The sequence below is a fragment of the Carcharodon carcharias genome, chromosome 10 (genome assembly GCF_017639515.1).
Source record: "Carcharodon carcharias isolate sCarCar2 chromosome 10, sCarCar2.pri, whole genome shotgun sequence".
Lineage (NCBI taxonomy): Eukaryota > Metazoa > Chordata > Chondrichthyes > Lamniformes > Lamnidae > Carcharodon > Carcharodon carcharias.
This window is the reverse complement of record NC_054476.1, coordinates 129,950,811-129,976,962: the sequence shown is the minus strand read 5'-3', so window position 1 is coordinate 129,976,962 and position 26,152 is coordinate 129,950,811. Positions and strand designations below refer to the sequence as shown.

The 26,152-nt window shown below is 43.6% G+C and overlaps 1 protein-coding gene across 4 annotated transcripts in view; it reads right to left on the bottom strand.

Annotated features, from left to right (window-relative positions):
• LOC121283291 (elastin-like) overlaps positions 1 to 26,152 on the bottom strand; it is a 315,972-nt gene that overhangs the window by 85,002 nt on the left and 204,818 nt on the right. For all 4 annotated transcript variants that reach the window (XM_041197705.1, XM_041197707.1, XM_041197704.1 and 1 more), the window contains 6 exons: positions 18,859 to 18,894; positions 14,418 to 14,474; positions 8,983 to 9,018; positions 8,215 to 8,298; positions 2,656 to 2,691; positions 1,866 to 1,973 (listed from right to left, as the gene is read on the bottom strand). In XM_041197705.1, the coding sequence (XP_041053639.1) occupies positions 1,866 to 1,973; positions 2,656 to 2,691; positions 8,215 to 8,298; positions 8,983 to 9,018; positions 14,418 to 14,474; positions 18,859 to 18,894 (357 nt within the window). The remainder of the gene's footprint in view (positions 1 to 1,865; positions 1,974 to 2,655; positions 2,692 to 8,214; positions 8,299 to 8,982; positions 9,019 to 14,417; positions 14,475 to 18,858; positions 18,895 to 26,152) is intronic.

Sequence of the window (26,152 nt, the reverse complement as noted above, 5' to 3'; positions counted from 1 at the left end):
GAACATGCTGTATGTCGAACAAAGCTTGTGCTTAATTACAGTATGCCCAGGTCTAATTGATCTTCTTCTCCCTTGAGTTTATTTTTTTCCTTAAGTGAATGTGTGTTAATTGCCTCAAATTTTTATTGTGGTAGTGAGTTCCACAATCAAATCACTCTGGGTAGTTTATCGTGAAGTCCCTATTGGATTTATTGGTGACTGTTTCATATTTATGATCTCTAACTTTGGACTCCCCAACAAGTAGAAACATTGGTCCACATCTTCTGATCCTAATAGCAGTGAGTGCTGAGACATTCACTACTACTGAGGGTTGCAATGACATTGGAAGTTCAGGGGAACTGATTTATGCTGAAATCATAGCCCTAAATGTGGTGAAAGAACAGTGACTCCCCGGTGTGATTGTAGCGTAAAGCTGTGAACAAGATCTGATCGTATAAATGCTTGGAATTTTATTGTGCTGTAATTTTTTTATTTTTCTTCATCTTTCTCTTCCTTGGACCCAACAATTTGCTTTCTCACGTAACTGAAGTCCTCGCCGATGGTTCCCCCTGAACCTGTAAAGATGCAACCTTGGGTGGTTTGCCCTATGCTAAGTCTTGTTTTTCCCCTATTCACTTGGAGCTGTCTCTAGCAGGCATAAATCCTGCTCAGGTGGAATATCAAAATACTCCAGCATAACTGCAACCCTGACATAGCTTACCACACCCCTCAATGTCCCCCTCACACCAACCCCCAACACAGCTCACCCAGTCCCGACAAAGCTCATCCGCTTCCACACAGCTCATACCTCCCAGTGCTGCTCAACCTTATTGCCGAACAGCTGACCTGCCAACATAGCATCCCCTACTCCCAACATAGTTCACCACCCTCCCGATATTCCTCACATCTCTCCCAACACTGCTCACTATCCTCCAATTGCCAGGGAATGAATGAGTTAGAACTAATGACATGTAGGTATGTGTGACAGTCAAATAGGAATGCACTGTTTTGCTTATGCTACGTTGTAGTAGGTTTGAACTAATGATGAAAAAACACTGAAATCTTACATTAGTAATGCCGTCGAACTTTGTAGATTTAAACAGATGATTGCAGCAACACAAAAAAGAAAAACGCTTTAAAAACTATCAATCTTATGTGAATAAGGAATCTGAAAACTCTAAAGTATCTTGGGATCTTCTTGAGGGTGAATATATTATTTATATCAAGACTCCAGTAAATTTGTTATGGGAAGTTCTCCATTTCTACATTTTCGAGCCCTTTGGTAAATCTTAGGCTCAGAACAAAATTCAAAACCTTAGTCAATGAATTAAGCATGACCCAGCTACAAACAGCTGCAAAGTATGATGTTTGGATTACAGTGAGTCGAATCAACGATGCAAATATTCTTCACTGAAGGGAGCCTCATAGATTAACAAAGTGCCTGTTCCACTAGACTGTAGAAAACTTGAATCATTTATTTTTTAATGCACTCATCCAGGTTATTTTAAGGTGTGACTATTCCCTGAGTACCACTATGCCTGACATTAGCAGCCTTGTTATTCCAGTTTTTTTGCTTTTGCCTTCAACTATCTATGAATTTCACTCAATTCATTTTAACAGAAAGGAATATGCCAGGCTGGTAACACAGGAGTGGAAAAACCCCATTCATTTAGAACACAAACAGACTTATAAACTGCAATCCATCAAGCTTTTTGTACTGCATCCTTGACAAATGCAGCTATCTGCAGTTATTTTTCTTTTGATTTTGATATGAATTTCACTCTGCATTGGATACTTCCATTTGCACTGAATTGGGATGAAACAGATTTATACAATTTAGAAAGAGTTCAATGGAGGAAAGTGTCTTTCAAAAGACAGTGAATTACCCACTCCGATGCCAGGCTGGACACCTAATCCAATGCCAGGCTGGACACCTACTCCAATGCCTGGCTGCACACCTATTCCAACGCCAGGTTGCATACCCACACCGAGACCTATAACAAAAATTTAATAATTAAAAATGGTGAATTGCTTCTTTGTAAAATTAGTGCAGATTTAGGACTTTTTTGGCAAACTGTGGCCAACAGTGAAATAATGTGAAGCTAGGAATCATACTGCCTTTTTAAATCCAGATATTCATTTCAACATTGAAGCCAAACTGCTATTCTCCAGAACTATTTTTCTTCTATGAAAGATGGTGGAATTGCTGCATTGTTAGAGGCACCATCTTTTGGATAAGATGATAGAGACAACTCTGCCTGTTTATGTCCAAATAAAAGATCGGACAACATTATTCAAAGAAGAATGAGGCATTCTGCTGTACTTGCCAACAGTAACATCACTAAAACAGTTTGACTGTGTATATATAAACTGGACACTAAACATTAATTTTGAAGAAAACTGAGATCATATATTAAGGATTCAAACCCCATCACTGAATACTCACGGTGTTTACTGTCTCATGTTACTGGTTCTGCCGGATCATTTGGCTGATCTAATGTTCCAAGAATTGGCAAAGTATAGGTCACTAAAGTAGAAGTGCTTCTCATGGCAGTGATTACATATTGCAGGAAAATTCCTTTCTCTTTAACCTAAAGTTGGCTTTTCTTGACCCTCAAAGATAATAATTTAGCAGTTATGTAGAGCAGTGATTATGTGAGTAGTAGGTAGATTTACCTCCATATTTAGCAGCTTTAGATGCAGCAGCTCCACCTGAAATGATAGAGAATTTACAGATAATGATCCAGGAATGACAGGAAGCATTCTAAAGATTACAGCAACACAGTATTCCTGAGAAATAAGTTTTCAGATATTTTCTTCATTTACACAAATTTCAAAGATTGAGTTTATGTTGATCTGTGAATTCCATTGGGTAAATGCCCAACTACTGAAAATTTGTGACTAAGCACTTCTTAAGAGGTTCTGACTGTCTTTAGCAAGTGTGTTTAATATGGATTATGGTTCATCCAGCTTCTTATTTGTCTAGTGCAGACTGGTGAAGAATCCAAGGAATTAATTGCTAATATGATCTCTTGGGGAGTTGGAGCATGCTCAATGCTCTCCTGCAGAGGAAGGTGACTTAGGGCATCTGCATTGGCTGTATAATCTCTGGTCTGTGCATAAAAGTGGGGTAGTGGTATTGTCGCTAGACTAATAATCTGTGAGGCCCAGGGTAATGCTCTGGGGATCTGGGTTCAAATCCCACCATAGCAGATGGTGGAATTTGAATTCAATCAAAATCTGGAAATAAAAGTCTGATGATGACCATTAAACCATTGTTGATTGTTGTAAAAACCCATCTGGTTCACTAATGCTCTTTAGGAAGGAAATCTGTTGTCCTTACCTGGTCTGGCCTACATGTGACTCCAGACCCACAGCAATGTGGTTGACTCTTATAAAAATGCCCTCTGAACAACAGCAACTGGCCTAGCCAGCAATGCCCATGAATGAATAAAAAACAAAATATTCATATGCTGATGAAATCTAAGACCATCTTTGAATTCTTGCGGAAGCTATGGGAGGGATAGCTTTATCCCCAAGAGCAATTTATGATCAGATAAAGGGTTGGCCATGTACATACTGGTGGAATTTTTCAACTCCAAAAATAATCGATAATCCTTCTTTCTTGATTTGTGAATTTCGCTTCTTGGCCGTAGGGAGGGTTCTGGATACATAGCCTATTGGCCTTTCTGAACTGTCGTCCATCTTGTGAGGTATAGGGGGGATGCATCACAAGTTAGCACCAATTCTTTTGTCGGGTCAATCTCTAACAAGTTCGAAGAGTGCAAGAGCCATTGAATTTTCGGGAATACTTCTTCTTGAGGTGGCTTCCAAAAGCAACGTCCGTTTTCCTTCAATAATGAGTGTAGAGGGGCTCAGACTGCTGATGAGTTTGGTTGGAATTGACCATAGTAATTTACCATACCCAAGAATAACTTTAGCTCTGAGACATTTGTAGGTGAGGGTGCCTCCTTAGTAGCTTTAACTTTTTCTTCTACCGAGTTTAACCCTTGGGCATCCACCTGATGGTCCAAGTAAACAACTTCACTTGACCGAAAGGTACACTTTTCCTTTTTCAAGTGCACCCCATTTTAAGACTTCTTCCAAGTTAGTCAAATGTTTCGCTTCTGTTAACCCAATTATTAGGATGTCATCCAGGTAGACCACGACTTGAGGTAGTCCTTGCAGCAAGCTCTCCATTGTCCTCTGGAAAATTGCACAGGCTGAAGTAACACTGAAAGGCAGGCACATATATTTATACAACCCATTGTGTGTGTTTATGGTTACAAACCTCCTGGATGTATCATCTGATTCCAGCTGCTGATATGCATGATTCATTTCTAATTTGTTCTAACTTCTCCCTCCTGCTAATTTTGCATATAGATCCTCAGTCCTGGGGATAGGATTCTTGTCCAACTCAGCAGCCTCATTTACTGTAAATTTATAATCCCCACAGATACAGAGGGTCTGATCCGGTTTCAAGACAGGGACAATGGGTGCTGCCCGTTCCGAAAATTGAACCAGCTGAATAATACGCAGCTTCGCTAAATGGTTTAATTCAGTGTCAACCTTCTCTCTTAGGGCATAAGGCACAGGCTTTAAATAAATGAGTAGTAGATTCAGAGTCAACATAGATCTTAGCCTGCAGGCCCTTGACTTTCCGCAGTTCCTCTCGAAAGACCGAGCCTTTAGCAGCTCTGGCAGTCTTCCAGCTCTCAGCTGGAGAATTTCAGACCAATTTAGTTTAATTTCTTTAAACCAATCACAACCGAGAAGGCTTGTCCTTCACCTTCCACTACAGTCCAGGGAGCTGTACTGTCTGTTGCTTGTAATAAACAGTGACAGTGGTAATACCTTTCACTTGAATGGCTTCAGCACAATACATTTTCAATTTGGCTGAAGTTTGCTCCATATTCAATTGTTGAGTATCCTTGTTTAAATATTTGTATATGTGCCCCCCATTACGGTGGCTATTGCACCGGTATCCACTTCCATATTCAAAGGTTTTCCATTGACCCGCAGAGCAACAGTGATTGGCTCTGTTTTCCCTACTTTCGCACTAAATAGAGAATAAACATCAGTATTAGTGGTTTCTGGTTCTTCCACATTCTGTACTTCAATCAGTTTAGTTTGCTGCCTGGGAGTCTGTCTCAATCTTGCTTTACATTGCTTCAGTATGTGCCCTCTTTTATGACAGTAGTGGCACTCCACCTCTTTAAATCGGCAGTTTCAGGGATATGGTTACTTCCACATCGGTAACAATTCATTTTTAGATTTGCTGCTGAGCTGTCTCCTGTACATTTTTAAAATTTTCGGGTAGGAGAGACTGTCTCCTGCTTTGCGACTGACTCCCTGGTTTTTGCGCCATATCTGGCTGTCTGTTCCCACCCCAACTGGAAAATTGTGCAATTTTGTACACTCTATAAAGCCTGCGAATCCCACTTGGCACATTCCATCGCAAGCGCTTTTCCAATGCTCTTAAAAATTTATATTTACTTCAGCTAATAACCGCCGTTGAATGGCATCATTGTGCACACCACAGACCAAACGATCCTTCAACATATCGTTTTGGGTCTCCCCAAAGTCACAATGTTCAGTTAGCTGTTTCAACTTTGCTACATATGTTGCTATGGTCTCCCCGGGGCTCTTACTCTCGAATTAAATTAGAAACTCTGCAGATTACGGAGGGTTTGAGTTGATAATGATTCTTTACGAGGTCTGCCAATTCGCTGAAGGTCATCGAATCAGGGGCGTTCTATGGACTAAATTATAATTTTTACTCCCACAAACACTTAGAATTGCTTTCCTTTTTTCCTCCACTGTTATTTCATTTGCTTGGAAAAAGGAACTGAGGCTGTCTATATATTGATTCCAATCCCCTGTGGATGCGTCGAAGGGGTCGATCCTGCCAAAAGTGGCAGGCTTGGTGAGTATATTTTCTCTTTTTTCTGTTTAAAACAAGGTACTCACATTCACTGGGCGAGGGACAACTCCGGAACCAATTTATCCTCATCACCAATTGCTATAGGCTTTATTTTCCATGCAGGTTTTTCATAAGAAGCAGTAAACTTTATTTACAGGGGTTCAACAGCAGTTACATGCTTCCATCAAGATCTGCAACTGGACACAAACTCCACCCCTAAGGTTGCCCGTGCTTAGGGCTGATTCATCAACACTGTCATGTGATACTACATAGTACAATAAGTCTTAAAGCTACAGTCATTACATTCCTTAAAGCTACAGTTACTACATATTCTCTTTACCAACTCATAGAACTTGCCTAAGTGTTTCACTTAAAGTGGTGATACTGGTATTGTTTTGTGTGCTCACCTGCCTTAAAGTCTGTCAGATGTCATATCAGCCAATGTCCATTGTGAGCAAGTCTGATTCACAAGAATACACTTGACAAACGATAAGGACTGATAAACATGCTGTATGTCGAAAACTTGCTGTATGTTGAATTAAGCTTGCACTTGACTACAATAGCTTCAGGTCTCCTTGATCTTCTTCTCCCATGTGTTTATTTTTTACCTCAAATGCATGCATGCTAGTTGCCTTAACTATTCAGTGTAGTAGCTAGTTCCACAATCAAAGCACTCTGGTTAGTTTATCATGAAGATCCTATTGGATTTATTGGTGACTGTTTCATAGTTAAGATCTCTAACTTTAAACTCCCCAAAAAGTAGAAATTCCAATCCCAATAGCAGTGAGTTCTGAGATATTCACTGCGACTGAAGGTTGTAATGACATTGGAAGTTCTGGGAGCCAACTAATGCTGGAACCATAGCCCTAATGTGGTGAATGAACAGTGACTCCCCAGTGTGAGTGTGGCGTAAAGCTGTGAAGAAGATTTCCTTCTGATCATCTAAATGCTTTGATCTTTATTGTGATGTAAATTTTTAAGTTTTCTTCATCTTTCTCTTCCTTTGACCAAACAATTTGCTTTTTCAAATAATCAAAGCCCTTGCTGATGGTTCCCCCTGAACCTGTAAACACATAAACTTGGGCAGTTTGCCCTATACTTAACCTTATTTTTACCCCAGTTTACCTAGCAGGTAAATACTGTTCAGGAGCGCAGCACGAAGTAAATCAGGTGAAATGTCAAGGCACTGCAGCACAACAGCAATTCTGACATAGCTCACCATGCCCCCTCCAATGCCACCCCTGTACCCCCCTGGCACAGCTCACTCTGTTGTCACACAGCTCACCTCCTGACATAGTACCTCTTACTCATGATACAGTTCACCAGCCTCCCAATACTGCTTGCCCCTCTCCCAACACAGCTCACCATCCACCCTCAGCTGCCAGGGAAATAATAAGTCAGAACCAGTGATATGTAGATATGTGTGACAGTCAAATGGGATGGAACTGTTTTGCTTACATTGCATTGTAGTAAGTTTAAACTAATGCTGAAAAAACACTGAAATCTTACATTAGCAATGCCTTTGAACTTCGTAGATCTAAACAGATAATTGCAGCAACACTAAGAGAAAAACGCTGTAGAAACTATCAGTCTTTTGTGAATAAGGAACCTGAAAACTCTAAAGTATCTTGGGATCTTCTTGAGGGTGAATATATTATTTATATCAAGACTCCAGTAAATTCGTTATGGGAAGTTCTCCATTTCCACATTTTGGGGCCCTTTGGTAAATCTTGGGCTCAGGACAAAATTCAAAATCTTAGTCAATGAATTAAGCATGACCCAGCTACAAACAGCTGCAAAGTAGGATGTTTTGATTACAGTGAGTCGAACCAACAATGCAAATATTCTTCACTGAAGGGAGCCTCATAGATTAACAAAGTGCCTGTTCCACTGGACTGTAGAAAACTTGAATCATTTATTTTTTAATGCACTCATGCAGTGTTATTTAAGGTGTGACTATTCCCTGAGTACCACTATACACGTTATTCCAGGTTTTATGCTTTTGCCTTCACCCATCTATGAAGTTCACTCGATTTATATCAATAGAAAGGAATCTGCCAGGCTGGTAACACTGGAGTGGAAACACCATTCATTCAGAACCCCAGCATGCTTTTTTAACACTTACAAACTGCAACCTATCAACCTTCTTTTACTGCATCCTTGATGAATGTAGCTATCGGCAGTTCTTTTCTTTTGCTTTTGATATAAATTTCACTCTGTTTTGGATACTTCCATTTTCACAGAATGAGACAGTTATACACTTTAGAAATAGGTCAATGGAGGAAAATGTCTTTCAAAAGACAGTATATTACCCAATCCGATACCAGGCTGGACACCTATTCCGGTGCCAGGGCGGACTCCTATGCCAGCGCCTGGCTGCACACCTACTCCAAGACCTATATTGTGATAACAAAAATTTAATAATTAGAAATAATGAATCACTTCTACAAAATTAGTGCAAATTTAGGATTTTTTGGCCAATTATCATCAAAAGTGAAATAATGTAAACCCAGGAATCATGCTGCCTTTTAAATTCCAGACATTAATTTCAACACTTAAGTCAAACTGTTATCCTCCCTAACTATTATTCTTCCACATTGGATGGAGGAAGTGCTGCATTATTGGAGGTGTTGTATTTTGGATGAGATGATAGAGGAAATCTGCCTGTTTATGAGGATATGAAAGGTCCAACAACACTATCCAAGGAAGAGTGAGGCATTCTGTTGTCCGTGCCAACATTAACATCTTTAAAATAGTTTGAATGTAGATTTATAAATTGGACACGACTCAACGCTAATTTGGAAAAAATTGAGATCATATGATCAAGGTTCAAAGCTCATCAAGGAATGCTCGTGATGTTTTTTGCCTCATGTTAGTGGTTGTGCTGGATCATCTGGCTGATGCGACGTCCCAAGAATTAGCAAAGTATAGGTCACTAATGTGGACATATATGTCACATGTACTCATTACATATAGCAGGAAAATTACTTTCTCTTTAACATTATTTGGCTTTTTTCAATTCCCAAAGATAATTGATATTTAAGTAGACCGTTGAATATGTCAGCAGTAGGTAGGTTTACCTCCATATTTAGCAGCTTTAGATGCAGCAGCTCCACCTGCAACAATAGAGAATCAACAGGTAACGATACAGCTAAGACTGTCTGTATACAGATATGACAAGAAGCATTCTGAAGATTACAGCAACACAATATTTCTGAGAAATAAATTTTCTGAAATTGTCCTCATTCACACAAATTGCTCAAATCATGCCAATGTTGGCTGCTGCATTCCATTGGCCTAACTGCTGAAAGTTTATGACAGAATTTCTTAAGAGGTTATGACTGGCCGTACCCTCCCACTATAACATGGGCAACAGGCTGGGGGTGGGCGGAAAGGCAAGGGCTGGCAGCCCACTTTATTTTACCTGTCTCCCCACCTTCAAATATGCTAGCAGGGACCATAAAATTCACTCCTAGATGTTTTTTCTTTTGTTGAGTAAAGATTTCATTATCCTTCCTAGGACTGATGTAAAGCCAATTTTCCCACATTTCCCTGTATTTTTTATATCTCCACTTTTTAAAGAGAGGAATTCTCTGTCGTATTAGCAGTTTTGCACTCCACTCCTGGCACATCTGATTTGAACCATGAAAGTTTGAGGCAGAATAAAAAACAAAGTGAACAGGGCAGTCGGTAGAGTGCCAATGTCCGACACACTGAAAACTCAACACTATTACGCAGATCTTCCTTGAGGCTTTTCCCTGCTGCTTGATGTTCTGTAGCTACAAAGCTGAAAAAGGAAATCTTTTTATTAAAGTTCCAATTTCACTGAGGAGGCTACAGGCCAATCCAAATCTAACAACCTGCTATGAAAACTTTGCTCATATTTTGACAGCTGTGACAAATTGTACCACAGCAGCTGCAACAATCCACAACATTCTAAAACAGGGATGGGCAATAAATGCTCTTCAAAGGGAAGATTCCTTGTCAGAGAGTGACATGGAGAAGGCTGAGAGCTCCTTGGATGATGAAGAGCAGGATGGGCAGGGTCCTCAAGAGGATCCACATCCTGTAAATGAATTTAAAAATCAATAATATTTTTTTAACAAGTCAATTCACGCAATGTTAATTGATCTTATAAAAAATTCCAGGATCCAGATCAGCATCTTCGCTAAAAACTAATCAGTTCTTCCTTGGGCATACCCCATCTGTGTACTAAGTTTCATTGAAGTTCATCCATTAGTTTTTGAGACATATTGTTTACAGACAAACAGATAAACAGATTAATAGGGGTGAAAACATTTCCTCTGTCCAGCTTCACTGGCGGAGATAAAAATAAAGCCTTACATTATTGTAGGACTTCTCATGACCATGGGACATTTCAAAGAGCTTTATAGCCAATGAAAAACTTTTTTTAAGGGGTGTTGGGGAAGGCGAGGTCGACTTCTTCCAGCAAGCCAGTACAGGTGAGGCCTTCGTGAGTTCATCATATCCTGACATTCTCCATGTGTGATATGCAATGTTGTATTTAGTCTGTTCATGAACTGAATCTCTCTGCTCTCTCTTCCAGGCAGCAGCAGGTCCAGACACGGTAGCAGAGCCAACATAAGTCCCAGCCCCCAGGCCACAAGGAAGCTGAAGATCCACTTGAGGAAGACCCATCACTGCATTTACCTGCACCCTCCACCAGCTCAGAGACACACACCTTGGTGGGTCCTAGTTGTAGAGTAGGCTCGGGGTCGCTTTCAGGGGAGCACCTCACAGACATGTCTCTACATTAATCAGAGGCAGTAACAGCCAGGTCTCTGGCATTCGGAGGACTGCAGGAGAACAGGCACCTGCTGAGCCTGAGTCTGATGATGTACCTCTAGAAACAGCCATGTCAAACATGCTGAAGATGTAACGACAGGTTGTGGAAAATCAGGTTGAGTTGCGAAAGGCAGTTAGCAGGCTAAAGCAAAATATGGAGGATTCTGTCTGTGTTCTGTCTGATGTGTGGCTCTGCCATGCGAGCTCCATGGGGAGTGTGGCGACTGCCTCAGAAACCTTGGTTCAGCAGATCCTGCCAGATTTACGCTCTGACCTGCACTCCATAGAATTAGGTATTGGTGGGATCCATCATTGGCTAAGCAAGAGGGGCTCGGGGCACCTTGACCTCCCTCCAGGAGCCCCTTCTCCTCAGGGAGTCAGGCAGGGCCCCTCAGGCACCCTCAGGCAGGAGGACCAGTGGATGGACACTGCAGGGCCATCCACCCAGGTGACTATGAGAGTGTCCAGCCCACCCCAATTCCCTCTGACTGTGACCCCATCACCTCCAGCTTTACAAGCTGAGGACGGTGCACCTGCCCCAAAGCAGGACACCCAAAGCGCTCGGGGACCTCCAGCTCCCAATCCTCTAGAGGACGACCACCAAAGTCAGCAGGATGCCTTCACCTCTGTTGCGGGCATGGGGGCTGCACCAGATGTAGTGGCAGTGTTCGGAAAATTAAGAAGCCCAAGGCTAGCGACATTAAGACCATGACCACACCCTGCACACCAACTGTGCCTTAGCCCAATTCAGCACACAGCCATTGTCCCTCCCTGGAGTGGGACTACGATATGTGTGTCATGCATAGCTCTGCAGCATGCCCCACAAAGCTCCAGGTCTGACTTCACTCTCGCACCCTGACTACTTGGCCCCAGACCAGGGGCTATGACTTTCTTTCTCTTTGCTCTCCCATTCCTTCCCGACTGCTGACAAGAGTGTCCCTCTTCCCCCCACCTTTCTATGAGTCCCTGTGCAACCCGTCCTTCATGTGCAATTCTTTCCCCTCTCCCACCTCCATGAGTGTTTGTGCAGGCCTTACCCTCTTGTACCAAACCAACACAACCCTGCCTTGTGTTCATGATTCTGCATTCTTCCCCTCTTACTCATGTAGTTCTGTTCTCATTCCACCCCGTACTGTGTCTGCATTCCAGTCTTTTATGTTGGGCTCCAGCATCCCCACCCTCGGTCTAGCCTCTGCCTGCCATTATTTCCTTCCCCGCACTTCCCAAAACCCACATTTGCCCATTGACCCTTGTGTCTCCTTTCCTCCTTCTCCTTCACTCCCCAAAACTCACCTTTGCCAATTGTCCCCTGTGTCTCCTTCCCCCCCGACTACCTGAAACCCACCTTCACTCACTGTCCTTCATGTCTCCTTCCCTCCACTCTGCCAAACCCCCTTTTCCTCTCCTCCACCTTGCTTCCTTCCCTCCTACTCCCCAAACCCATCTTTGTCCATTGTCCCCCGCATCTTCTTCCATCCTACTGCCCCCAACGACCGCTGCTCCCCAACCCTGGTTGCAATGCTGGTCTTTGTCTGGCTCATTGCCCTGCCTGAGCCCCCAGAAAACACCCTCCTGGACAACAGGGAAAGCCAGGGAGGAGAGCAAGCCTACACCCCCACCAGTGTACCATCTCACTGGCTTTGTTGAGAACCTAGAGCTGCGCTGCTGCAGGTAGGCTTTGAGTGTCGCACTCACCTCAAAGTCAGGAGCGAAGTGGGGGCTGACAGCTGCACGCCACTTATTTCTAAACGTGTTTTAAACCGGTCTAATTTCTTGCTGACATGGTACTAGATTGGGAGTGGCCACATGGTTCCAGCAAGTAGCATTTTTAATGAGCATTCATGACATGGTAATGCATGCAAATGGGATTCCTCCCATGGATTAGTGGGAAACCTGACCTGTCATCTGTCAGCCATGAAAGTGGTGAGGGGAAAATTCCAAACTGTTTTCCTGCTGGTGGGTTTTTGATTTTTGACCTCTCTCCAGATTTTCCGGCCCTGCCCGCCATGAAACCTGACACGGGCTGGAGGAGAAAATTCTGTCCAGCGAGTCAGAGGAATGTGTAGACACTGTGACAATCAATTAGGAAGGCTGTTTTGCTTACACTGACCTGTAGAAAGTTTGAACTAAAGATGGAGAAGCACTGAAATTATAAACTTTATGGCCAGGATTTCCCGTTTGGCGAGCAGGGGGCGGGGCCCGCTCGCCGATGTATAAAATGACGTTGGACCGAACTCCCAACGTCACCCTGCCTCATTTCAATTTTCAGGTCAGCTGAGGCTCAACAGAATCAACTGTGTACCCGCCGACCCGTCAATGGCCAATTGAGGCCATTGACAAAGTAGTGAAAATAGTTAATGGACCTGCCTGTCCAACCTTAAGGTTGGCGGGCAGGCCGGGAGCCCTGGCGGGCTTCAGAAAAAGCATGAAACCTCATCCATGGGCGGGATGAGATTTCATGTAGGTTTTAAAATTTTTAATAAAGCTGTCAATGAAAGTGATGGACATGTCCCAACTCATGTGACAATGTCACATGAGGGGACATATCAGGGAAATTTATTTCTTCTGTTTTTAAAATTGTTTCAGACAGGAGCCGATCTCCCTGAGGCAGCACTCAGCCACAGGGAGATGAGTGCGCTCTTTCACGTGTATGCGCAAAAGAGCCCACTCTCAGCTTAGGAATTCCCCCCCAACACCCCCACCCGCACAGGGAGCACATAGCGCTTCCTTGTGGATGTCAGGCTGGGCAGGCCTTAATTGGCCCGCACACGTAAAATGGCGGCGTGCCCCCAATCGGGGGCACCGATCAGAGGCGCGCCTCCATGCACCCATTCCTAAACGTCCCCACCGACGGGGGGGAAAATTCTGCCCTATGTCTTTGGACTTAATTAGATTCAAACAGATGAATACAACAACATAAAGAAGAATAAAACTGAGTGTTGTAACTATCATTTGTATGTCAATCAGAAATATGAAAATCCTAAAGTTCCTCGGGCATCTTCTTTGACTTGTGTATATATTGTATATATCAAGGCTCCAGTGTATTATATTTGGGATTCTCCTGCTTCCCCCAGTTTGGTACCTTTTGGTTACTCTTGAGCTCGGAGCATTTCCAAAATCTCAGTCAGTTATTTTAGACTACACAGGCTACAAACTACTGAAAATTGATCACAGTGAGTCAGATGAACACATAAATTTTCTCCACTCAAAAGAGCCTCATGGACTGAATAAATATCTGCCTCACTGGACTGCAGGAAACTTGAATGCATTATTTTTTAATGCACCCATACAGTGTTATTTTAAGCTGTGATAATTCCTGGAGTCCCACTATACCTATTTTTATCAGTCTTGTTATTCAAGTTTTCTTGCTTGTGCCCTCAACATGTTGGCAAGGGCACATTTTCACACAATTCATCTTAATGGAAAGGAATATCAAAAGCTGGTGGCCCAGCAATGGAAAACTTCAGCCATTCAGGAAGCTAATGGATAGATGTTTCTTTGGCAAACACTTAAATTGAAAATGATCAACCTTCCCTTACTGCATCTTTACTGAATGCAGCAATCTGCAGTTAATTTTCCTTCAGCTTTTGATATTAATTTCACTGTGCATTGTGATACCATCACTTACACAGGATTGGGATGAGACAGACTTATACAGGCTACAAAGAGTATAATGGAGAAAAATGTCTTTCAGAAGACAGTAAATTACCCACTCCGATGCCAGGTTGTACAGCTCCAGTGCCTGGCGGCACACCTACACCAATACCTACGTTGGGATGACAAGAATTTAATAATTAGAAATAATAAATGACTTCTTTACAAAAATAGTGCAAATTTAGGATTTTTTGGCCAATAATGGCTGACAGTGAAATAACATGAACCCTGAACCATGCTCTTTTTAAAATTCCAGACATTCGTTTCAACACTCATCAGAGTATCAGCTCTACAAACTAAATGATGGAACTTAAACTTGGCAAATGAGCAAGCTATCGCTTGGCTTTGGGGATAAGTAAATAAATAAACTTCAACACATAAAACAAACTGTTATCCTTCCTAACTACTATTCTTCCCTGTAGAATGGAAGAAATGCTGCATTGTCAAAGGTGCTGTCCGTTGGATGAGGTGTTAGCTCAAGGCCACCTACCTGTAGATGTCAATCTTATGCTATCCAAAGAAGAGTGAGGAGTTCTTCTGGTGTCGTTGCCAACATCCATTCTCAAATAACACCACTAAAATGGTTTTACTCTCTATTTACTGCATTTGCTGTATGTATGAATGCTTCCTATTGTCAATTGGTTGCTGTAGTCACCTAACAACAGTGATGTCACTTCAAAAAGTAACTAATTGCTATAGAACACTTTAGACTGTTATATAGTGCTGTATCACTATAATTTAAAAAAAAATTCTGAAGATTACTGCTATAGGGCATCCATCTCAAATAACAATTGAAGGATAAGGAAGGAGCATTAATAAGAAGAGGCAAATTATAATCTATTTTATTCTTCCATTTTATTTTTTGAGTAGGTATGTGTACCCAAAAGCACCAATTTGAAAATTGGAAATTACTTAACCCTAATTTTGGAAAGAAGTGAGAGAAATGTTAAAGGTTTAAATCTCAATGAATAATCAAGATGTTTTTGCCTCATGTTTCTAGTTGTTCCGGATCATGCAGCTGATGTAATGTTTCAAGAATCAGTCAAAATACTTTTGACTTGTGGTTGCTGTTGTAATGTAGGAAATGCAGCAACCACTTTGCATACAGCAATCTCCCACCATCAGCAATGTGATAACAACCAGGCAACCTGCTTTGTTTTGTGATGTTGATTGAGGAATAAATATTGGCCAGGGCACCATGGATAACTCATCTGCTCTCCTTTGAAATGGTACCATGGGATCTTTTGCACCACCTCAGAGGGCAGATAAGGCCTGCTTAACTTCTCATCCAAAAGACAGCATCTCCAACAGTACAGCACTGACTCGGTACTGTACTGGAGTGTCAGCCATGATGTTTGTGGGATTGGGACTTGAACTCAATCTTCTGACTAAGAGGCAAATGTGCCACCAACCAAGTCATGGCTGTCACTTTAAAATTTAATTTGACATTTTATAGCATTGCTGTTCCATTTTTGGGGTCAGACAAGCTATCAACAGGGATGAGTTATGTAAACGGGTGAGGTGGAGCTTCAGATGGGAAATCCCAGATTTCCCCGAATGCATCCATGTCATTCAGTTTTTGTTTTTGTCAGGTTTCCTCACCCAGAAGTCAGCCTGGTTGGGAGGCTTGATTTCCAGTCAAATGGCGAGGACTCTACAGCAGGCTACAGATCCAGGGAGGCCCCATGGTGGAGATTTGTCTGCTCCTGATCACTGATCTCTGGGAGCGTGGTTTGCTATCCTAGGGGCGGTGTTCGATATCAGATCACAGTGATGCTAAAAGGCAGTAAGTTCTGAATGAGCAGCAGTGGGGAGCTTCAAGGGCTTGGAGGACTGGGGGAAGCACTCCTGATTGCCTTGGCCCATTGGAGTGCAGTAAAGGCGCTTCCCTTCTCCCTTAAGCTGTCCTCACTTTCCTACAGCTTTCCTGAGGTCTGGGAAATCTGACAGGCCACAACTGAATATGTAAAAGGGATTAAATTAACAGTTCCCAGCCTCATTAAAATAATTAAATTGCCAACTTGTCCCCTGGGGGAAGGTTGGCTATCCACTTCTTGACCAGCCTCCATTAAACCAAAAGTGGCATGTTGACATTTGATTGGGATTTTTAAAGTTCTAACCTCTGGTTTGACCCAACCTACCTGTTTTGAATCCTAAAATCTAACTATTAACGACTGATTAAGCGAGACAGTAATCAAATCTCTGGTGAGACATCAAGTTACTTGATACACCTTCTGGAATATCTGCTTTATCAAATGCGTATACATACTATCTCAAATAGAAATTGCTCTTTCTTCAAATTAATTAACTGGTCTTCAACTGTGATGTATGCCATTCAGCACCCTGATATTCCTCTTCCTCCTCCTTCAGATACCATGCCCTAAGAGGGTGTTGGTGACCATGGACTTCCGTTGGATTGATCCATGATCATGTTTAGCAAAATACGGCAGTGGTTTACATTGCCTTCTGCTATATGGCTGATCAGGAAACTCTCCTGCTCTTACCACCTGTCATCAGGTATATTGGAAGTATTTACAGGCTGATAATTAACCTGTTTGGCCACATTATAAACACACCTTTCATGGCCACCACTATGCCACAAGACCTCTCATTGATATTACTAATGTGTTGCTGGAGGAAGCACAGAATATATTCAGAGTAGGAGACTTCAGGTTCCATAACCATAACTGACCAAGCTGACTGAGTACTGAATAACATGACCGTGAGATCAAGAGGAAACCAAAATGGAGTAACCGACTTTTAACCTCCCAAATATGGGCCAGTATATTCAACTAATATATTAATCATAGAATGATGCCATTTGGTGCATTTTCTATCAGTACTACCATAGTAAAACAGAGCACAGGGTGGGCCATATGCTATTGGTATTCAGCATTGCAATAGTTGCTGGGAAGAACCACCAAGAATGTATCAATTACACTTCTGGAATCTCTCCATTGGCTATCTGCTGCTGCAAGTATCTGCGCTCTGCAACAGTTGCACAGGAATCCTATCGGTTGGTATGAAACACACCTCACTGAATTTATTCAAGGTTTTCAATGAAGTGGAGAAAATTTGTGCCACACAAATATTGTCACATACAGTGCCACACAACAGAAATGTGAGAAAAGTTATTGCTCATGGAATAAAAGGGACAGTAGCAATGTGGATACAAAATTGGCTGAAAAATAGGAAGCAGAGAAAAATGGTCAATGGGTATTTTTCAGGCTGGAGGGAGGTTTATAGTGGAGGTCTCCAGGAGTCAGTATTGGGACCCTTGCTTTTCCTGATATATATTAATCTAGATCTTGGTGTGCGGGGACAATTTCAAACTTTACAGATTATATGAAGATTGGGAGTGTTGTAAACTGTGAGGAGGACATTGTAGAACTTGAAAAGAACATAGTCAAATTGGCGGAGTGGGCAGATAGGTGGCAGATGAAATTCAATGCTGAGAACTGTGAGGTGATGCATTTTGGTAGGAAGAACATGAACGGGCAATATAAAGTAAAGGGCAAAATTTTGAAGGGGTTGCAGGAGCAGAAAGACCTGGGTGTACATGTGCATAGATCATTGAAGGTGGAAGACAGATGAAGAGATCAGTTAATAAAGCATATAGTTTCCTGGGCTTTATTAATAAGGGCATAGAGTACAAGAGCAAGGAGGTTATGCTGAATCTATATAAGACAGTTATTAGACCTCAGCTGGAGTATTGTGTACAGCTTTGGACACTGTAAAAAATAAAACAATAGACTTGGGTGGAGATGGTTGAGTGCGTCAATGCCAGTAGCATTGCCCCAAGAACAGAAAGGATGTGAACACATTGGAGAGAGTGCAGATGAGGTTTACAAGAACGTTCCAGGGATGAGAATCTTCAGTTATGAAGATAGATTGGAGAGGTTGGGACTGTTTCCTTGGAGAGAAGAAGGATAAGAGGAAATCTGATAGAGACGTTCAAAATCGTGAGGGGACCGGACAGAGCAGATATGAAGAAGCTGTTTCTGCTCGTAAAAGGATCAAGAACAAGAGGGCACAGATTTCAAGAGATTTGCAACAGAAGCAAATGTGACGTGAGAAAAATACATTTTCGCACAACAAACGGTTTGGGTCTGGAATGCACTGCCTGGAAGTGTGGTGGAGGCACGTTCAAGCGAGACATTCAAGAGGGCATTAGATGATTATTTGAATAGAAACAATGTGCAGGGGTACGGGGAAATTGCAGGACAATGGCACTAGGTCATAATGCTCATTTGGAGAGCCGGTGCAGACACGATGGGCCGACTGGCCTCCTTCTGTGCCATTAAAACCCTGTAATTCTGTGATTTGGTAACATGATGCCAATAGGGGGTTTAGGCCTGTGCTTTTTTAAAATTATTACTAGTCTCGAGACCGTCCAATTGCAAAATTGATGGAGAAATAAGAGCGGCAATAAATCTAATTTAGAGTGAATGACCTGATAAAACTTGATTGGCAACTTGGTGGATAAATGCCCTTACCTGCTTGAACTCCAGGCTGAACACCTCCTGGGGCACCTATATTAACAACACAAAAATTGGCATATTAATATACTTAGCTGGCTCATTTAAACAACACCTATTATTGTGATGGCAACTGACTGAAAGGGGTTGGAAGATTTACAATGATTACATGTTGTGCAAAGTGCTCCCTCATTTTAAAAAAAGAAAACAATAGACTTGGTGGAGATAGTTGAGTGTGTCAATGCCAGTATCATTGTCCCAAGAACAGGGCTGCAATGCAGAAATAAAATCAATGATTTAACAAAGTAAGAAGATGGCTAACACACTTTCTAAACACTGAGCTTCAATATTGACAACTTTCACAGCACTCCAAACACTGCCCACCCTCCACTAAGTACTTCTCCTCATGCCCACACAATGACAAGTACAACCAGTCACTTACTTACAACTCATATCTTACACACTTACCAGCTATTCTACCATGATAGCCACTTTCTTCAAAAACCTCAATACTCTCATGAACCCAATGCCTTCTATTTACATAAAGATTACAGCATTTTTTTTAGTTCATTGATGGGATGTGGGGGTCGCTGGCCAAGCCAGCATTTATTGCCTATCCTTACTTGCCCTTGTTCAAGAGTCAATCACATTGTTGTGGGTGTGGTGTCACATGTAGGCCAAATCAGGTAAGGACAGCAGACTTCCTTCCCTAAAGGGCAATAGTGAACCAGATGGGTTTTTACAACAATCGAATCAACAAGGGTTATATGGTAATCTTTTAATTCCAGATTTTTATTGAATTCAAATTCCACCATCTGCCATGGCGTGATTCGAACTTGGGTCCCAGAGCATTACCCTGGGTCTCCGGATTACTAGTTCAGGAACTGGATTCCTCAATGCTCCTTGACTGTCAGAGAAGACTATCCAGCAGTCCTGCCAGTTCACCAGACATATCAGGAGCAAGACAGACTTCTGATGAAGGGTCATTGACCTGAAACTTACATTAACCTGTTTCTCTCCACAGATGCTGCTTGATCTCCTGAGTATTTCCAGCATTTTCTATTTTATTTCAGATTTCCAGCATCTGCGGTATTTTGCTTTTGCATGAAGGATTTCGTTGAGCGTGCTCATCAGCCTTATCCTGTAGGCCACCCCATCAAAGTCCTCATCTGAGACCCCTGCAGTAGGACCCATCTGTGACCTCACTCTGGGAAACTGCCATATGAGCTACCCTTTCCCCCAGCTTGGCTTAAACATCACCCGGACAGAGTACAACACTGACACTGACATTGTGTCCTCTCTCCTGCACAATAAGTTGGCCTATAACAACAGGATGACCCCAAAGAACCAGCAGGGCACCTGTATGGCTCCATCCCCCAAGTCTCTTTGAGAAGATAATGCTTAGAATCATGGATTCTCCCCACCCCCAATCATCAAAAGAACTGCTGAGGCCATCCAGGATGGTGGTAAGTGACTAATCTTAATCCCTCCTCATGGTAACTCACTGTACAGATCCCAACTCTAGACTCTAAATGCCAGTATCATTGCTGGTGGCTGGGTTTGTAATTAATCTGTCATTCACATCTCCTCTAGACCCATCTTTTGCTTCTTTCTTTGTCCCATCACCAAGCCTTTTCATAATTTAATCTCTCCTGCACTCTGCCCTATCACAGACCTTCCCGTTTATTCTTTTTCCTATCCTCCCCCCTTTCACTTGCTTAAAATCTATTACATCTCCAATTTTTCCCAGTTCTGATAAAAGATTATTGACCTTTTTGGGACAGGCTGGGAGGTGGGAGGTGTCAGGAAGGGAACTCCCAATTAAGGGCCATCCCCCACTCCCAGCAGCATGTTACTGGTGTCAGCATGGGTTGCCAACAAGTAGGGACACTGCCAGGTAAACCCTGGTGGCTTCCCGGGGTGGAAGGGGGGCTTCCTTGATGAGCACTCCATGGCCCATAAAGGGACCACCAAGCAGCAATGGTTCCTCCACACCCAAGGAGCCACAACCTGAACAACTACTCAACCCCTCACCTCCCCACCCCCAGTCTCTGAGATCTGCCTTCCTGGTGCTGTCTTCCCCCCAAAAAACTGACCGATCTTCAAGGGTGTCTCGGCATTGATGCAGCCTCAGCAGCAGTCACTGCTAACAGTGGCACTGCTGAGGCTGCTGAGCTGGTGTCCCTCTGGTTTGGCAGGCAGCTCTGGGAAGTCTGCTGCCCTCAATTGGATGGCAGGCTCAGTGGCAGCCTGTTAATTGGCTACTGCCAGGAAAATGCTGCCCCAGGGTTCCACTACCCATTGGTGCTGGGTCAGTTCCTAATTTCGATTTCAGCAGTAGGACTTGATCCTCTGTGATAAAATTATCTCATCTGGCAAAGACTGTGGGCTGGATATAATGGCTGCAATGGTGTGACTCTCCACAAGCTAGAAAGCTGGTGGTAACACTGCTGTGACCATTTCTAGGACTCCTGATGGGATTAAATCCCAATCAGGCACTTAGCTGCCTTTGGGATTCCTGGAGCCTTCCGGATGAGAATCCCACCTCCAAGAGCTGCTGGCCAATCAGAGGCTGGTAACTCTTCAGTGCCAGTAGTGCTACCAGGAGTGGTGGCCATTGCTGGTACTGCAAGAAACCTGGGCGAAGGATTATAGCCCCGAAGCCCAAGTAGATGGGGTTGGCTTACTAGGGCCAGTCAGGTAGGTGCCCAAGCAGGAGGGCTCCCACCCTAGGCTGCAGTCACGCACACCCTTAATTGGCTGCTTAAGGGCCTCAAGGTGTGGGAAAGTCAACCTCAACTTCTCCGCCCTGAACTTAATTGGGGGGGAGTGGGGAACGCAATGGGATCTCCATGCCCCATGGCATTCCCACCCCATTAAATGCCCCCCCCCCGCCTTCCAGCCCCTTCCTGGTGGGGGAGGGGGCATTAAATTTCAACCTACTTTTCTTTCCACAGATGCTGCCAGACCTGCTGATATTACAAATATTTTCTATTTTTATTTCATTTCAACTCACTCTAATCCTCATCTGGCAAGCCTGCTCTGATCACTTGTGAAGTCCCAACTGTTTTCTGGAATGTGGTAACTCAGGTTTTGGCAGACTCCACCCTCTGTTCCATCCTAGGTCGGCTCCCTTTGCATCACTAGTCACGTGGAGAAGGGTGAGTGTCTGGACACAAAATTCTGCTCTGTCGCACCGCTGGAGCTGGAGCTGGCGCTATGGAAGTCTGAAGTCATCAAAATGGTAGGGAGCCTCTCAGCCTGATTTGACACACATTCTGCAAACTTGAATCATGCAAGTCCAGTTAACACCCTCTACAAATCACTCACAGCTGAATATGCATTCAACTGTATGAGGGATCCACCTCCATGAGCCTTATTTAATGGCTCGGCCATTCAACTTGTAGGTGAGGTGCTTATGAATTATTGTTGTTCGTCCAAAGTTTGTGGAAGTACTGTGGTGTGTTCTTGGAGGAGTTTTGGTGACTTGCTGGTTTTGAAAAGGAGTGTTACTGCACCCTGACAAGTCAGTTGAGTTTTGTGGCCTGGCTGCAGAAAGCCTGCTACAGTTATGGGGGCTGCAGTTGCTTGGTCTGCATCATGAAAGGAAATGGAACTGTGGCTGCAGAGAGGGGAAGCTGTGTGAAGCGGCAGGAGGAGGAGGAGGGCAATCCACAGAAGACCCTATCCACCTGGGAATACTTTTCCTACCTCCACTTCAGCCAGAAACAATGCCTGAGGTGCCTGAGAATCATCAAGGAAGTGGTCACAGATCTGGATCCATCCAGGCAGGATGCCAATATATCCCAGATTGTTGTCCATCGCTGCATTAACAGTTGTTGGCCACCCTATATGCCATGAGGGGAGACTTCATTGTTTTCTTTCTAACCAAGAGATGCAGGAGGAGCGGGTACATGGCTTTGCCAGGATAGGGGATTTCCTAATGGTGCAAGAAGCCATCAGCTGCATGCATGAGGAACTGCGGGTCCCATATGTAAATAGAAAGATTTACTATAACCATAAAGTGTTCAACTTCAGTAACATGCAGTTGGTGTGCAATCATGCCCAGACCATCAAGTTGATGAATGCTGCCATCCTGGTAACAGCCAGGACACCTTCATCCTGAAAGAGTGTGCCATTCCCGATACCTTCAGGCCATTGCAAAGAACCACAGGCTAGCAGCTTGGAACAAAGGATAACCCTCCATACATTTGGCTCACAGCTCTCCTCCAAGGCCTGATTACATGAGGACAACACATTGAGGATACCCTCCATCTTGTTGTGTGGCACTATCACCATGCTAAATGGGATAGATTTCGAACAGATCTAGCAACTCAAGACTGGGCATCCATGAGACGCTGTGGGCCATCAGCAGCAATAGAATTGTTCTCGAACACAATCTGTGATCTCTTGACTTGGCATATCCCCAAACTACCATTACCATCAAGCCAGGGGATCAATACTGGTTTGATGAAGTGTGCAGGTGGGTATACCAGGGGCAGCACCAGGCATACCTAAAAATGAGGTGGCAGCCTGGAGAAGCTATAACACAGGACTACTTGTATGCCAAACAGCATAAACAGCAAGTGATAGGCAGAGCTAAGCAATTCCACAACCCAGATCTAAGCTCTGCAGTCCTGCCACATCCAAACATGGATGGTGGTGGACAATTAAGCACTGGAGAAGGACGCTCCACAAATATCCGCATCCTCAATGACAGAGGAGCCCAGCACACCAGTGCAAAAGATAAGGCTGAAGCATTTACTACAATCTTCAGCCAGAAGTGCCGAATGGATGACCGAACTTGGCCTCCTCCGGAAGTCCCCAGCATCACCAGTCTTCAGCCAATTCGATTCACTCTACATGATAAGGCACCGGATAGTGCAAGGGCTGTGGGCCCTGACAATATTCCGGCAATAGTACTGAAGACTTGTGCTCCAGAACTTGCCATGCCCCTAGCCAAGCTGTTCCAGTACAGCTACAACACTGGGTTCTACCCGGCTATGTGGAAAATTGCCCAGGTACGTCCTGTGCACAAAAAGCGCGACAAATCCAACCCGACCAATTACTGCCCCATCAGTCTACTCGCAATCATCAGTAAAGAAATGGAAAGAGTGCCAGGGCCACTCAGCTGCCGACCCCATTACAGTCTTGGTTAAAACATGGACAAAAGAGATGAATCCTGAGGTGAGGTGAGAGTGACTGCCCTTGAAATCACTGAGTGTGGTATCAAGGAGCCCTAGCAAAACTAGAGTCAATGGGAATCATGGGGAAAACTCTCCGCTGATTGGAGTCATACCTAGCACAAAGGAAGATGGTTGTGATTATTGGAGGTCAGTCATCCCAGCTCCAGGACATCACTGCAGGAGTTCCTCAGGGTAGTGTCCTAGGACCAACCTTCTTCAGCTGCTTCATCAATGACCTTCCTTCTATCATAAGGTCAGAAGTGCGGATGTTTGCTGATGATTGCACAATGTTCAGCAACATTCGCGATTCCTCAGATACTGAAGCAGTCCATGTCCAAATGCAGCAAGACCTGGACAATATCCAGGCTTGGGCTGACAAGTGACAAGTAACATATGCGCCATACAAGTGTCAAGCAATACCCATCTCCAATAAGAGACAATCCAACCATCGCCCCATGATGTTCAATGGCATTACCATCACTGAATCCCCCACTATCAGCATCCTGGGGGTTACCATTGACCAGAATCTGAACTGGACTAGCCATATAGATAATGTGGCTACAAGATCAGGTCCGAGGCTATGAATTGTGTGATGAATAACTCACCTCCTGACTCCCCAATGCCTGTCCACCATCTACAAGACACAAGTCAGGAGTGTGATGGATTACTCCCAACTTGCTTTGATGAGTGCAGCTCCCACAACACTCAATAAGCTTGACACCATCCAGGACAAAGCAGCCCACTTGATTGGCACCCCCATCCACAAACATTCACTCCCTCTGCCACCAATGCACCGTAGCAGCAGTGTGTACCATCTACAAGATGCACTACAGGAATTCATTAAGGCTCCTTTGATAGCACCTTCCAAACCCACATCCAAGAACTGTCAAAGAACTGTCAAGCTTTCAAAGAACTGTCAAAATGCATTGCAAATGTCAAAGCTCATTGGAACTGTCAAAGCTCGTTGCAACTGTCAAAGTTCATTGGAACTGTCAAAGCTGTCAAGGGATTTAACTATGCTGGACTTTAAATTAAAGAAAATGTGTGGCATTTAAAATAAAATCAGTGCTGTATATTTCACTCTGTCTGCTGACATAAGCCTGAGTGCTATCGTTATGGGATTTGTACCACATAACTGACTTTGAAACCTAACATTATCAGAGTGGGGTGCCTGTTAAGTGATCAGTTTAATTGACAACTCTGAGGGGTTATAGAATAGAGATGTTTGATTTCATATGAGATTAAGTACTTAAGTGGAATGCTTGTGTTCATAGGGAAGGGATTAAATACTTGAATGAAGTTTTTGTTTTTATAAAATATTAGCTGATGGAATTTCAATGTATGGCATGCTTTTTTGTATCAGTGTTTTTTTAATAGCGATCTCATAAATACGCACGTATTTTTATTTTGGGTCTGCATGGCTCCTAAGATTTGCCCACGGATACCAATATGAGTTGGCACAGAGGGGGTAAGGGCAAAGGATGGTGGGTGGGGCCATTGGTTGGCATGAGTTGAAACTAAGTTGGGATAGGGACTATAAAGGGCCATGAACATTAATGGGGGGGCATGGGTTGGAAAAGGGGGTATGAGGGGCTGTGGGGGTGGGTACAGGGGCATGGGGTGGCATAAGGTGTATGAGGGGCCATAAAGGGTGGGTACGGCAGATAGATTGGCATGGAGACTATGGGAATCCATGGGGGGGGGGGTGGGGGGGGGGCAGAGGGTATAGATTGGGATGGAGGATATGGGAGTTCATGAAAGGTGAGTGGGGGCATGAAATGGCCATGGGTTGGCATGGACAGGGCATGTGGAGTGTGTGGGGTGTGAGGGGATGAGGGCTGGAGGGATGTTTTTTGTTCTATTGTTTTTTCTCAGTCTTTCACACGGTGCCTGTAAACAGAAGCAGGCCTTCCGGCCAGCCTATATTTGCACTCGTTCCAGGGGCACTGGGCCTAACTTCTAATCCAGCCTGCCCCTCCCAGAACAAAAATGCCAACTTCCAGGCCTCTTTTCCCTGGCTGGGTTTGCGGAACCATAAGTGTCCCAACTCTGCACACCCAGGAGTGAAAATCCGGGCTTATGTTTTCATTAGTATTCCTTCTTTCTGTACCGAATCACTAGATACA